General features: G+C 39.2%; 2 protein-coding genes across 4 annotated transcripts in view; one reads left to right on the forward strand and one right to left on the reverse strand.

Moving 5' to 3' along the window:
• The window catches only part of LOC144664117 (uncharacterized), an 85,136-nt gene continuing 69,508 nt past the window's right edge, over positions 1 to 15,628 (reverse strand). The window contains exons 3-4 of the mRNA XM_078525244.1: positions 1,248 to 1,400; positions 1 to 774 (exon numbers count right to left, since the gene is read on the reverse strand). Coding sequence (XP_078381370.1) covers positions 248 to 774; positions 1,248 to 1,400 — 680 coding nt within the window. The 3' untranslated portion in view covers positions 1 to 247. The remainder of the gene's footprint in view (positions 775 to 1,247; positions 1,401 to 15,628) is intronic.
• On the forward strand, positions 3,871 to 9,439 carry LOC144663449 (aggrecan core protein-like). 3 transcript variants are annotated; one of them, XM_078524406.1, is made up of 5 exons: positions 3,871 to 4,057; positions 5,177 to 5,430; positions 5,919 to 6,030; positions 6,978 to 7,127; positions 7,441 to 9,439. In XM_078524406.1, exons 1-5 carry the CDS (start codon positions 3,985 to 3,987, stop codon positions 7,845 to 7,847), a joined length of 996 nt encoding a protein of 331 aa, XP_078380532.1. In that variant the 5' UTR covers positions 3,871 to 3,984; the 3' UTR covers positions 7,848 to 9,439. The 3 variants fall into 3 exon arrangements, with proteins under 3 accessions (XP_078380532.1, XP_078380530.1, XP_078380533.1); XM_078524404.1 differs by lacking the exon at positions 3,871 to 4,057 and having other exon boundaries at positions 4,880 to 5,430; XM_078524407.1 differs by lacking the exon at positions 3,871 to 4,057 and having other exon boundaries at positions 4,880 to 5,430; positions 7,002 to 7,127.

The following is a 15,628-nucleotide window of genomic DNA, read 5'->3' on the forward strand; positions in this document are numbered from 1 at the left end:
TTGTGTCACCTATACTTCTTTACAATTTATTGTCATAAAGCTTGTAGTCTTATCATGCTAATATAGAGATATCGTAATACTTATTCCTCGATTGGTGCAAATATTATAATTTAATACGCTTGTTAATATTACATCCGCATGACGATGTAACTATCGAACGATTTCCATCACTTTTTGGTGTATACTTTACCACTAGTTGTATAGATCTGTAGCATGTAAACTACTGTAGTAAGCAATCAGTTTATTTTTAACGAACGAAGACTTTCCAGAAATCACTGGAAGACGCTCCAGCATGGTAGCCATCGCATTCCAATCTTGAGCCATCCTCAAGCACAATCCAATGATACAGACTCCCCACAAAAACAGCGTCATCGTATAATCTGTTTTGATCTCTACCGCTCCCCCATTTGCCAACGTAATACCATTTATGGCAAATTCCGGCTAACAGCGAGTCGTCATTATCCATTCTTATAAATGAGCCACAGGCGTCCGGCTCGACATCCGTCTGACCGCTAAAGTACTGGACTACAGCTTCTGAATCACCAGTGCTGTTAGCGGCCGTGGTCACGTGGAACGTGCGTCCATGATGTTGTTTACTGCAGTGGAATCTCAGTTGAGTGAAGTACAAGTGGGTTCTCAACTCATTCATGGCTCTCTTCGTGAGAAAGGTGTTGTTATCGTGATTGTTGCTTATTCCACGGCATGATGTCTCGACTGACAGTTTAAAGGCAGACGAATCGTCAATCACCACGTTGGAGACAAGGAGCCAGCCTCCTGAAATAAAGACTCAACAAAGGCTTCAGGGAATAGAGTATACATTAAATACATACTATATATTATGGGATAGTTTTTAAAAGGGATTGTATGAATATTAAATTACAACATATGCAACTAGTGGCCAGCCGTACTAAAAGAAATATTGTGCGAATTCAAATGCCGAGTTAAATAATTTTTATATCTATTTTAAACAATTAGATTTTGAGCCCCAAATTTTCATGAGGTGTCAGTTAATTAGGCGAAAGGCCAAATCATCACCATCACTATCACCTCGTTGAGTTTGAAAGCGAATAATCTGATTATTCTATTAGATCATATTAAAATCCTCTCCGGAAGAAGCTCTGAAGTGAGGAGGTTTTTAACCATCAATGAATTCATGAGATTTATGTGTCAAGTCAAGGGTCATAAACTTCTGTATCCTACCATGTTTAAAGGCAAGAATCACTTCTCTAGTTAAGGAAATCACTCACCACCGTCAGTTGTCGTGTCACAGAAGGCTTTTAAAGGGTTTCCGTTCCTTTCGAGGTCCAACCAGTAATTACCGCTGACCGCTTGTCCTCCTTCACTCGCCTTGATCTCTTTACACGAATCAGCAGGCAGCTCGGGAATAGAACCGAGAGGCACTGAAATTGAATGAGATAAACTCATTAGTCACCAGTGACTGATGAAGTCTGGATGATATCAGACGAAATATTTCACGCTTTTAAATTTTATTTGCGCTCCGAGTTTGAAAACATTTTAAACCCTTTTAACTATGTATCCGGAGCAGGAAACCAATATTTTCAATTCCTAAAACACAATTTTCAGAGATGACTCGTCAAAAAACTTGACTGAGCTAGTACTGAACCCGCAAAGTACTGGAAACATATCATAGATTTGTCGAATACACAGCATACACAGACTGGACGATGATTTTATGTTGGTTCTTTTTGTGTAGTTTAACGATTTTCTCTAGATTTTCAAAGCCATCAATGATTTATTTAGCATGCATAAAAGTATTGTTTGCTTTGTTGTGTTGCCATGGTAACTAAGTGTAACAAGCAATTTCCCGGATATTTTTCAAACTTATGAAGTGTAAAAAGAAATTTATCATAAAAAGTTTTCCTATCTTTTAGAAAGAACACTCTAAAATCTCTCCTTCATACACGAAGTTATCGAGAATTCATGTTATTACAAGAGCCGGCATCTCTATCGTCTAAACAAATTGCTATCTCTTCAATTATTGATGGAGCTTTTATTTTCAGTCAACTCTGTTTTACTGACGCTTTGGTTTGGTAGTAACTATTACTACGATGAATTTCAATTGCATCTAATTTGAAAAAAAAAAAATAAAAAATAAATGTTTTATATAGTGGCGCAATATTGTAAGCGCTCCGTGAGTGCTAATGGAAATTTAATTTTATTTTCTATTATATATATAGTTCGTGGCCGTCTATAACTATGACTAACTATCGAGCGATTTTTAGTTAAAGAAGAGAGGTCTTGAAGCTCGGATTTTAAAAATAACGGAGATACAACGCTTGCTCTGTTTGGTACAAAAAAAAACCTATGGACTATATAAATCCAAACGCTACGCGGGAGCGGGAAGACTAAGAATTGGCAAATGTTTAACTTCTCAATTTGGTCTGTTCGACTCTATAAGCTGTTAAGCGAATAAAATTTAAACAACTTACTGAGGTTTTTTTAACCAAAATTATATTTCCTACCGACTGCAGGAGTGTGGGAAGTTGAGGAACTAAGCCGAAAACATAACACGGAAGCAAAAATAGCGAAAAGGAATATTATATGAATATCATTTCACTGATCATGACATTTAAAACATAAATATTGGGAATAAAAAAAAAGGACCTAAAATTGGCCGCAATATCAACTAGGTTACTTGAATTTGTTGAGCGGCAGAAATTTTACACCGCTTCACATTAACAGTCTCCATTCGAGACCAGACGTTTGTTCAAGAAAATACAGAATTTTGTTTTGCTGAAGAATGCACAATAAAACTTGTATAAAAGAAATTGGCCTCCCAAGTGTCATGTTTAATAATACAAATACAATACGCTATCTAGCGACTCATGTAAGACGCAAGGCCCCCAATCGGCAGAGCCAACTTCTTTTGGAAAAAAAGATCAGAAAGGTGGCCGACCTAAGTCGTTAGTAACTAGCTGTAATAGAACTATAACAGGCTTAGAAAATTCAACCACAGAAAGATAAAATTCTGTCTGTCTTAAGCGCTTTATTTCTTTCCCCGACTCCGTGCTATTTTAACCGTATGCCTTTGAAAATAGGCAAGTTTTAATCCAGTTCATATACATTCGGGTAAACGGCGGCGAATAAAGATGTGACAAAGTATCAAGACACACGTACGTTGCCGCCTTATTATTACATGTAGAAAAAAGCGAAAATAACCCCTCAAACAAAAAGGCTGCGATAAAAGGAGAAATTCAATGGTAAGAAATGAGAACAGTTACTTGCTTGTATTAAAACACTGCAGCTAGTTTCCTTGAGTGATATATGTATTTACGGTAAATACTTACTTGAAAGAAACGCGAATAGTGCTTGAGGAACACCTTCTATCCTTAAAGGAGCACCCCTTATGCCTCTTATGCCCTATGGGATGATATTTACCATAAACCACACTTAACGGACCAATCCGTGTTTGGTTTTATAGCCTCCAGGGTAAGGGAAAAATCAGTTAAATTTTAATCACAGTTCAGTTCAGCCAATTCATCTTCTTTAGTCAAAACAATATATAAACAAAATATATATTAACTTTAGTTTTAATGCCACAAAGTGAAAAACTCTACGTGAGTACGTCAATGATTAAAAAGAGTATTTCTGAATTTGATAGAGTTATTAAATATTTTAATATACCTTCTCAATCTGAATGTTGTGTACGATAAAGAGGTTTATAGTGTATTTAATTTAGTTGGCAAGACGCTCCATGATATTTTTTTTTTCATTTCATAGGTCTGGACGTTGAGGTTTGTGTAACTCGTGGCTGTGGCAGTGTTTAACAACGACAATGGCAATGTTGTTTATTTATGCTAACACAACGAGAAAAACTCACGGTGCGTATTACTTCCAAATTCTTGCTGCATCAATAATTAACGGCTTTAAAATCGCGAGAGAATCGCTTTTTTAACATCAAGGAGAGAAAAACGCGACAAATATAAAGGAAATCATCGTGCAGTCTATGTATTCGACAAATCCATGACTTGTTTCCACTTTGGTTTAGTGCTGGTCATGTTTTTGACATGTCACCATGAAAAACGTGTTTTTGGAGGTACGTACGTACTTTTAAAACGTTATTTGAGATATGCGCCAGTACGGTGTGTCCTTTTCTTTGTTGTTAAATTTTCCTATATCATTAGTTAGTTTTTATTCGATTTTTCAGTTCTTGCGAACATGAAAACACCTAATCCTTAGCGTTTTGCACAATAAAGAATCTGTTATTTTATCGTTGACTTACTTTCGAGTTGATGTAAAGATTTTAGATTTTAGCATTTTTCTCTTCAAAATGAGAGTTTTTTCAAACACTATTGAATCGTGTAATGGCACTGTGAAGAAAGTTCTGGACTTGGTTTAAATCCAAGTGCATACAAGGGTGTTTGGAAATCAAACCGGATAGCAAGTTAAATTTTCACCATAACATAGCATAGTGAAGTCGCTAATTGCACTCAGTATTAATTCTGTGGAGCCATATTTTACATATATATTTACTGAAAATAACTGCGATTCAGTGACGAAAGTCACCAACTAAAACAATAGTGGGGAGTATTAACAATAAACCGGGTGTACACAGTAAAGGCTGGACCGAATCAAACAAGAACGATAGGCTTTAATCAAATATGCTTGAAAGAATTCAGATTACGCGAAAGCTGACATGACCTGTCTGGTTAAACGAGACAAAACTCTCGACGACTTCATGAAAACTCTTGCAGCTTCAAATTGAAACCTCACGGCAGTTAACGAGAATAACACACGAAATCTTTCACATCAAAAAGCAACTTTGATCAAACAAATCCAAATAAAAAATATTTGTTTTCATATTGAAATTACCACTAAATTCTTCGTTATATCCAAGTCAATCTTCCTTTATTGAGAGTCGTCCATTGAAACGTAATAACTCTTTTTACTATCAAAGTGTTTTAATTCAAATAATTAAAGGAACAAAAAAACTGCACTGCACTTCAGTTTACACGTCAATGCTGCATACAGTATTTTCGAGCCAAAAAGGGAATTTGTTTAGTATGTCTGGCTATTATCGCCACAAATAACTGTTCTAATCACGATAAATGCGGTCAGACGTAAATATAGCGCTACATGTTATTTTATATTATTTTTTGTCAGAATCGAAGAAAATTCATAGCTGATGACCTTCTCTTGTTATTTGTTGTAACAGAAGTTCCATGTATAAAAAAGAAATTTGTGAAACCAGTTGAAGACAAGGCACTTATTAATCACGTGATAAGTACCCCGACAGTGACGTCAGAGGAAGTATGTAAAATACAATGTTTTATAGAAGTCAAGTGCGAGTCATACAACTTTGGTCCAAAAGAGGGCGGTGGTCACGTGTGTGAGCTAAGTGATTCTGATGCTTTCAGAGATCCACTAGACTGGATAACAAAACAAGGATTTCTGTACGGTGAGACTCAGGTAAACCACGAAATTTTATCGTTGGTCAAACTCTAAGGCGTTATCAAATGACAATCCTTTTGTGGAGAGTAGTAAGTAATTAAAGTATGTTGAAAGGGCTTGCATTGCGCAATCTCCCGAGGGTAGAGGCTCGTGTTCAAAGTGTTTGACAATTTTAAATGATAAATGTGCATGAGAAGTGCATAAAAACGTGATTTCGTCTTAGTTCATACTTAACGTTATCACAACAACAGTCTCTTCGTACCACGAAGAAAAGAAACAAATTATTTCAAAAATCATTGTTTTTTAACTAAAGTAGGATCAGGCAGGGCACACGAAATAACTTAGATAAAGAGCTTATCTAGGGCGGCAGTCAATTAAAATTACGGATTATAAGACGGACCAGTTTTTTTACTACTTATAAAATATTCATTATTATATTAGTTGTTGTCAAAAAGTTGCAAATAGTACTTAAAAGGATTTTTTCTTATTTAATTTAACGATAACAGAATCCCTGTGCAAAAGCTAAGTGTCCTGTGAATGCCCGCTGCAGCTCGGACTTTGAAAATGACACATACTTGTGCGCATGTCTGACAGGATTTGCTGGAAACAACTGTGAAGGTAACTGAATTACGTCATCAAACAAATTACTTTAAAATTTGATTACTTTTAGATTCATGTTAAAAGAGATTTGTACTTGTAAAATGCTACTACCTTGTTCTTTAAGCTAATGATATTATTTTATTATATTATATTATATTATTTTATTTTCTATCAGGAAACTATGGGATTGTTCGACATAAGCTAATGGTGTTTATAAATGTTTTAATTTACTCTTATTCGTAGTATGTTTGTAACTGTATGTCCAGTTAACCATTTGCAACCACCTTTCTCCGTTTCATAACAATAAGGAATGTTTTTATTGTAAATAATAACTTATTTTAGCATTTTATTGTAAAGAATGTCGTATTTTAGCATTTTATTGTAAATAATATTAGCATCCTTATTATTTTAAGCTGAGGGCCCCACGTTTATCATTAACTTAAGTTACTATCACGGGTCACCCTCCTTTAAAAAAAGTCTTTCCTACCTACCTACCAACCATGTCGATTAATGCAAAGATGGCATCCGTAGTTGCCATGGCAATGCTACTTGTAAAAACACAAAAGACTTCTACAGCTGTATTTGCAAGGCAGGATTTCAGGAAAATGGAAAAAAAAAACAGCTGCAAAGGTGAGTAACAGTGATAATACAAATGCCATTGCAAGATTTCTGAAAAGCGTAGTACCTCATGAACTGTCCGCCATTTGTAGCATGATGTCACTCTGACTAACGCTAAAGCAGCCTTCACACGACAAACTTATGGCCAACTCGTGTTAGCAAACTCAAGTTGGTGTGTTTGAACGACGCAACAACGGTAAACAAGTTGGCCAACTGTTGGCAACAAATATAGTAGTTGTCTCTATTCTCGCCAACAGTTTGCCAACTTGTTCGCCAACTGTTGTTGTTTCGTTCACACACCAACTTGAGTTTGCTAACTTTAGTTTGTCGTGTGAAAACTGTTGAAGTCTTTCACCTTTGTTATTCTTTAGACGTCAATGAATGCAAAGACGGCCTTCATGGTTGCCACAGCAATGCCACTTGTAATAACACAATAGGCTCCTACAACTGTACCTGCAAACCAGGATTCCATGGAAATGGGCGAAACAGCTGCGAAGGTGAGTCAGCAATATTAAACATTTCGAATTCTTCAGTTTCAGCTAAGAAATAGAAAATTGTTCGCGTTTTCATTTCGTCCGCCCTTCCGTTCGTTCTTTTTCTCTTTCTTATTTGGACGGTTTTCTCGCTTCCTATATGCCTTGAAATTAAAGGGTGATAAAAGCCTAAACCCGCATAAACTGTTCTATATATTTAACAAAGTAAATTTTACGCGGCAAGATTACCTTGACCAGTTTTTGCGACTGAATATCTTAGCTAAAACATTTTATTTTGTTTTTAACAATTTATTAAAAAAGTCTGTTTCTGTTAAAGTTCTGTTCCAGTGTTCACCCTCATGGATCGCTTTTCAAAGTTCATGCTACAAACTTTTCACAGACGAAAAAGACTGGGACAATGCAAACACATCCTGCGTGGCTAATGGTGCTCAGTTGGTGAAGATAGAATCCGCTGACGAGAACGATTTCATTAAGAAAGAGCTTCTAGCAGGCAGGGTACATTACTGGATTGGACTAACGGATGCTGAAACTGAAAATTACTGGAAGTGGTCTGACGGAAGTAAATTGGCTGGGTACATCAACTGGATGTCTGGAGAACCAAATAATTATGAAAACGAGGATTGTGGTGAGATATTAAAAGGAAATTTCCACGATGCGCTTTATGATGGAGAGTGGGGTGACGACAGATGCTCTAGAGCGAAAGGGTATATTTGCGAAAAGTAATCTCCTGACAAAAAAAAAAAAAAAAAAAAAAAAAAAAAAACAGGAAAACGCACGTTTCATTTTCACAATGTATTTATTAAGACATCTCTGTGATGCACAAAATTACCGTCATATCCACTTTAGAGTTTTGTTTCTTACTTTCCAGGTTTATAGTAGCTTATGCAGACAAAGTAACTGGTGTTTTTACGAGAAGAAATCACGCGATTTCCATGTTTTCCATTTGACTTTGTAGTGTATATCACATTGTACAACATTGACTGATTGAGACGATATTATGTGATTACTTTAAAACTCATGTTTCTGTCGTTTGATGTAATCACAGTTTGTTTCAGTAATAGTCCAGGTGGTAAATGTTCTACCAAATTCCGACTTTGAAATCGACCATGTGTTTGTAGTTACAGTATTAAAGATGACATGACATTGCTAAAAGATTTGATATTTTAAACGCTTGTTGTAACAGAGTTGGTTCAAAGTAGCCCATATATCGGGGATTTATCTACTGTTCTATTTTAAACACGAGTGAGCCAGTGTTTTAGGCTGATTCATAAATATAGAAGTTTATGTATGGTTTATATTTTACATATTTTTTTCTATAGGGGGTCAGCTTTATATGAGAATGGGTTCCTCCCTGCTGACACCCTTTTTGCATTCAGGTATTTCTTTTTTTTTTTGCAAAAAAAGTTGCTGTAAATAAATAAATAGTTTGAAGTTAACAGTAAAGTTTTATAAGATGATTAATTGTGTGTTTTACTGTTTATGGACTAACTTTGTATCACTTAGCGTGCAAAGTTAGCTTGCAGTAAAACAGTTATTGATTTAGCTCGAGGCTTCTTAATATATTTATGTATCAGCAGCTAATAACCCTTTACCCCATTGAGAGAGCCAAAGTATCTGAAATTAATCTGAAAGTTTCTCTAAAAATTGCCAGTTAGAAAAAGTTTCAAAAAACCGTGCATCAAATGAAAGTTTTGCTCAAGATCGTTCATTTGAATGCGCACATCCATCTACACACTTGAAAGTTAGCATGGCCTAATGCAGCATACTAATAAACACTTGACACTGCTTTCATTTTAATTGTCGTTTTCTACAGACTCAAAAACTAAATCCACATTCCGTGACTCGAATTTTGACTCATCAAAGGAAAGGGTTAAGCTGTATTAATAGTGTTAAGCTATTTAAAGTAGATCAGGTTGCTTTGATTGTTGTATTTAATCTAAAATGTTAAAAAAAAAACACTCTTGTAACTTATTGCTGATTTAAAAGTAAACTGATATTGCTGTGTTAGTGGCCAGATTAGAAGATGATGTAAAACTAAATATAGGTCACTGTATTTTATTGTTTTGTTTTAAATAGTTTTTAAACTAGGTTTAGCCCATTGTATTTGACATTCTCTATTGTATTTTTAGTTCTTTTTTCCCCTTTGACCATATTTACATGTTCATTTGCGCACTATAGATATCAATTTCTAATTATCAACATCCAAGTACCGTGCAACCAATCGTAACTTTTATGTTCCAGTCCAGCCACTAACCAATCAACAGCACTTGTACTCGGGCTGTTAACGATTAAACTGAATTTGATGTGTTCTTTAACTTCTGCGAAAGTCTTGTTTTGCGTGTGAGGATCATTTTTTCACTTCCTTGGTTAAATATAGGTATTTAAAAAATCGACTCTCTTAGTATACACGAAAATGACATAACATAACTTTATTTCTTCACGACTTTTCTACGTTTACAGTTATATATGTTTACGGTTTTAAGTTTGAGAATGGAGGGCCAAGACAGGTTTTCTAGTTCTGCCCCGTGTGCAAAAAAAAATTGAACAGGTGAGGAACCAGGAAGAGCGAAGAAAGAAAAGTAAACTGATAATAAAGGCAAAAAACAAAGAGTACATATAAACAAATACATTATATATGTACGTATCAAATGGAGCTTTGGAAGGTGCTTCCAAACTTGTTGTCGTTTAACAAAGTTCAAAAGTGAATTTCATAAAATTGGACCATATTGAATGCACCTTGTCCGAAGGGGATGAATGTCACCTGAGACTAGAAAAAGAAGCTCAAAGGGTCACGTGATTGTCAAGTAATCCGGCTCTTGCTACTGTAGACTTGCACCAAGTATTGGCGAGCGAAGCGGGCCGAAAAGCGTCGCGAAGCGACGACCGCGAGTGACGAAGTCGCGAGAGGGCGACTTGTCCCGCTTGAAGGATTTTGAATCAAGTTTCCCGCCGAAAGCAAGAGGTATCAATTATCAGGGGTCGGTGTTTCTGCGAGCGCGTGACTTTTCTAGCAGGAGTCAAGTTTCAAGAATTCTTGTTTGCGATGGCGGAAAGTAGCGCGGGGTCAACTCCGACCAAAACGATCACGCGAATTTCGGTTACTCTTTGCTCGAAAGAGCAAATTTGTATTCTTTGCGCTAAGGAAGTCGTAAAAAACGATTACAGGCGAAGATTGATTAGCCCGGGGGGGAAAACAAGACTGGAAATCCTCGCCGGACGGCAATTCTCAGAACCTGAACTGACTAGAAAAATTATTAGTAGCGGAGCTCCTTAGCGGCCCGCAGGGCCGCAGAGCGGAGCCCCATACCCATAAAAAAAGCACAATAAAATAAGAAAAAAAGCACAAATGCAGGAAAACCTTGCATCTCAGTTTTCATGGTCAACATGGATAGCGGCATGGTTCGCGGGCGCGTCCGTACGGCGTACGGAGTCGCGCAACATGGCCGCCATAGTTTGATGGTAGAAATAGTGAAGCAAGAAGGCCGTATAAAGGCGGCCGTATAAAGGCGGCCTGTAAAATTTAAAGAGATTTGAAAAGAAAAAAAAGAAGCAATGAAACAAAATGTGGCTGAAAATTACGTGTAGAAAGTAATCGACCGCCAAAAAAGTGGACATTGAGAGCCATAATCGATCGATGACTTTCGTGTCTATCTGTAAAGCCAGCATCGTACATAAAGGAGCATTCGAAAGCTAAATCGGGTTGATATAATAAACAAACCATTTTATTGCAACGGGGTAGTAAAAAAAATACTTGACCCTCTGGGGTTTTGAACTCGCGACCTCCAGATCTGCAGACCGGCACCTTACCGATTGAGCTAATCTGACAGACTCTTTGATTCACGTTGAATATATCCTATATCAATGTAGTAGATATTGTGGAGTCTACTAATTTGCTGCGAAACTATCACAGGATCGCGAAACTATTTTCTATTGCTAGAAAGCAGGCAATTTACTGTACTCTAAAGTAATTTTTCGTGCCATGAGCAATGATTTTGCCCCGCTTTAAGATTATTATTTTTGTCGTACTGCTGACATTCAGTTTAACCGTGAGCTATTTAAATTTGTCTTGCACCTATAAACCGCCATAAACATTAGTACTTTGGCCGCTTATTCACTAGAATGAAAACATTGTAAGCTCCAGTGAAAATTAAATAAATGGGGAGCTCCGCTTTTAGGCGTGCCTAAATCTATATATTAGAAACTGTGCCGACAAAAACGAGACGATCGTGGAGAAAGCAGAAGAAAGTAAACGTTGTGAGGGATTCGTTGAAGGCTGATCATGAAGCGATAGCTGAACATTACTTGAATACACAATAAATCGCTTCCTAACACTGAGAAAGACAGACACTGAGGAGAACTACCCAGCCCCGCACCACACAGACCGCCCCCCACTCCCCCGAGGACAACCGAGCAGACCGGGACAGAGGGAGACGGCGCGGGGACCGACGGGCGACGGCGGGGGGCCGACGAGGGAGGGCACGAGGCGACACGGGGCCCCCCCCTGCCCCCCCCCCCGGCCCCCGCCCCGCCCCCCAGGGTGCTCCATGGACCTGCCTCCCAGTTCGACGGTTCGCTGCCCCAGCGTGCTTCCGAGCGCGTTCTTTCGCTACACAGACTCGGTATCAACTTCGATGAGTGATGACTTTTTGTTGGTCGTCCGCCCTCGACTTTGTTCGGAGCGTCCGAATCGATTGGATCCCGGGCGACCGCGTTTCGCCCCCGTAGTTTGCCAGGACGCTAGCTTTTTTTCCAGTGACCTCCTGTTCTCGGCTACTCCCGTGCCTCTCTTTAGCTTTTTTAACATGTTGCAGTCCTGTTCCTCTATGCCACGCTTTCTTTTCTCTACTTCTGTTAAGTGCTGTTTTCGTGAGTGCGCGCTCTTCCTCCCTGAGCTCGCCCGTCGCCGGTCGCCGTGCCGCCTGAGAGGCTCCCGGCCTCCCGGCCGGCGCGGAGATGTTGCGCGTGCTCTCGGCCCGCGTCCGGCCGACCCGCGCGGCCTACGCTTGCCTGCGTCCCCCCAGCCAGAGGGCGGTCTTCGCCTCCTTCCTTGGAGGGCGTGAGGCAGTCGCTTGTCTTCGCGCCGGACCCTCAGGCGGTGGAGGCGCCGGCTCGCGCCGGGTCCCCTCCTCGCGTGTCCCGTGATGCGTTCGCCACCGCGGGCCCAGCCCCGCTCCCCCTCGAGTCCCCCCCTCTGTTTCCACAGCCCCCTCGATCATGTTCCAACAGCCCCCTGTCCAGCCCACAGCCCCCTTGTCATTCCTGGTCGTTCCCGCCCCCTTGTCTTTCTGTTTTTTTCGTCCTTCTTTGTTTTGTTGGGTTTTTTTTTAGTTTTTTTTTTGTGGACTTCTTTTTTTTGTTCCTCCTTTTTTTTGCGTATTTTCAACTTTTCCAGTGTAAACATACATTGCAAACACTTTTAATCGGCGAAATATCTGATGGTAAATGTTGAGAAGTGCTTCTGGACTTCCAAAAATAATTCTGAACTTCAAATCAATTATGACCTTCGTCGCTGCAGTCGTCTCCAACATATGAGGCCGCAATCCCATGGTTTTGCAAAAAGTAAACTTGGTCTTTCATGAGCGATAATAAAGGGACAACAACAAGGACTATCGTCGTGTCGCCTCCATCTCGCATGTAGGCGAGTGCAAACGGTGCCAATTCAAACGTTTAGCTTTTGCCCACTTCCATGGGCGCAGAAACGAAAACATTTTTTCGCAGAGATACGCTTCTATGGCCTGTTGTTGATATTCTTTAAACTCATCGTTTCCCGTGACCAGTACCTGTTGATCAATTTTCCACGCTTCCTTTGCTGTTCGCATGATGTGACCTCGGCGTGACAAGAAATGGCGTGTGAAGAAGCATCGATTTACATTTGAATGACACTTTCTTTGAGATCTCGACCCTGATTGGCCGCGGTTATAATTTATTCACCGACCCGTTTTTGGGTCGGTAAAATTCGCGCGCTGCAAGTTGGAAAAGTCCTTCGTACGTGACATACCTAAACCGCGCGTCGAAGGACTTTGAGAAAGTCTATTGCTACTGCTGCAAAAATATAGACTGAGATGGCCTCATATTTTTCGTGTGAAAAGCAAAATAACCACCCTTATTATATGGCAAAGCCAGTCTTAGATAATCCGAGCGTTATGATTGGTTCTTTCTCGGTCGGGATTTTGCCACACGGACCGTTTCCATGAAAACGGTCCAAGCCGTGCATTTTTTTCGAAAGCCGGCAAATTCAAATTTGCAACTAAACCTGCGAAAAGAAAACGTGCACATACTCTCATTTTTCGCAAAGAAACTACCGAACAGATTGATATTTTAAAGAGCTTACAACATGGACATAGAAAACAAATATTCACCAAGTAAATTTCAACCGAATTATCCGAACCAAAAGATCGGGAAACTTAATTCTGATGTGGAAACTGAAACAGGAATCACCGAAAGCCAGGAGGCCAAAGACGATTTTAACTAACAGAAAAGTATAAACAAAAATAAAAAGACGGATGCTGAAATGAAACCTCTTCTCCGCTACCATTGAAGGTACGTGAAGGTAATGGTATGACAAATGAAAGAATTGAAAGCCTACCTGCTTCTGAGCTTGACCAACTTTCCGTCCAAATGAGTCCAAATTTTTTACGCAGCGATTTTTTTATAAACACACACAGCAAATATGGAGAAGAGTCGAGCCAGAAGCAATTTCCAGTTTTCAGCGAAGCATATACAGCGATACCTGAGAATAAATATCTATCAGTTCAACATACTCAACGACACTGAGTTGGATAAATCGAGAAGAGTACTAGCTGCGAAGTGAGGCCTACTCTGGGACCCAAAATCGCCCAAAGTCGCCCAAAATCTCCTAAAGTCGCCCAAAGTCGCAGATATTTTCTGTAACAATGCTTTATGGTGTACCAGGGCCGGATTCCCATGTACATGTACACAACAACTGTACTTAGGTCGGTCACCTAAAATTGCCTAAAGTCGCTCAAAATCGCCCAAAGTCGCCTAAAGTCGCCCAAAATCGCCTTAAATCGCCCAAAATCGCCCGTTATTTTGGACAAAGTGAGCTAAAATCGCCTAAAGTCGCTTAAGTCGCCCAAAGTTACGGCGACTTTGGGTCCCAGAGTAGGCCTGAAGTGCCAGCCACTAGTTCACAAGTACGGCGAAGGAAAGAAGCCGCAAGCCGTTCAGGCGATTGATGAAGACGACGTACGAAGTCGAAGATGCTCTTTTTGAAGCGGGAGAATTAAGCGACTCCAATCCAGTAGCGACTTCATAGAACTGTCTGGTGTTTTTTTTTTTTAATTAACCTTACACTTCGGTCCGAAGTTTGGTTTGTTCGGTTTACGAGCCAGAGACGAAAGCCGCTGGGGAGACGTCCAACTTAAACAGCAGAATGATAGCCAGGAAACCTCAGTTTGGTTAGCCGAGCGGCCTCCTTGCTTTCAGTAATGCCTGTTCCAGTTTCTACATCAGAACTTTGCCGATCTTTAGAATGATAACATCCGCTTGGTGAATATTCGTCTTCTTTGTCACGATCAACAGATTTGTTTTCAAACTCGTGGTAGCTTGTTCTTTCTGAGTTGCTCGCGTCATTATAAGCGCATTACAGAGAAGCCCTTTGAATGCAAGGGACCTGAAGTGCTTTTTTAACAGAAAAAAAAAACAACGACAAGCATGGCTTGAGTGCCATATAATAAACTACTTACTAACCTAGCCTGCTCGAGCCGTACTGGGGAATATTGGCCCTCGGTCGTTTTTGTACGGACCTCGCTACCCTCGGTCCGTACTGCCACGACCTCGGGCCAATATTCCCCAGTACGGCCCTCGCGCTCGGTTAGTAAGAGGTTAATGTTCCTCTGTTAACAAACGATTTCTTTTATGTAGTGTGTTCTCATCTTACGATTTAAATTATTAAAATACTTAATGAAAATGAAGAATTTTATCGATATTAAGTCGAAACATTTTCGGATCGTCCTCGGAAATCTTCGGTAATCTTCGAAAATCTTCGGAAAAGTTCAGAAAATGTTAGGAAACATTCGTACTACCTTCAAGCAACATTCGGAAAATGGTTGGAAATCTTCGGAAAATCGTCAAAAACACCGTTATTAGAAGGTTTATATAATAAACATCCATGGTCCATGGTCCCCTAATATCTGAATACTTGAACTCTTCTTAAATACGATCAATTATTCATTTCCTCATGATTTTCAAGTTAGCTTCTAGAAATTGACACAACAGGCTTTTGTTTAATATGTTTTTGAAAATAAACACATTATTTAAACATTCATCAGGGTTTTTTTCCACAAGAACAGTTTAATTGTAAATAATTTGGTGGTACAGCCATGTATCTATGTCACATCGGGTCTTAAACATATTTAAATTCTGTAGAAGTACTTTTCAACTATATCGATAAATTGGGAATTTAAATAGATTCACCAGAAGTATCTTTGAAGCGCAGTTTTAAGACTCTGAATTGCAGTATAAGTATACATTTTGCAAAATTG

Source organism: Oculina patagonica, chromosome 8, assembly GCF_052425735.1.
Source record: "Oculina patagonica isolate OP01 chromosome 8, crgOcupat, whole genome shotgun sequence".
Lineage (NCBI taxonomy): Eukaryota > Metazoa > Cnidaria > Anthozoa > Scleractinia > Oculinidae > Oculina > Oculina patagonica.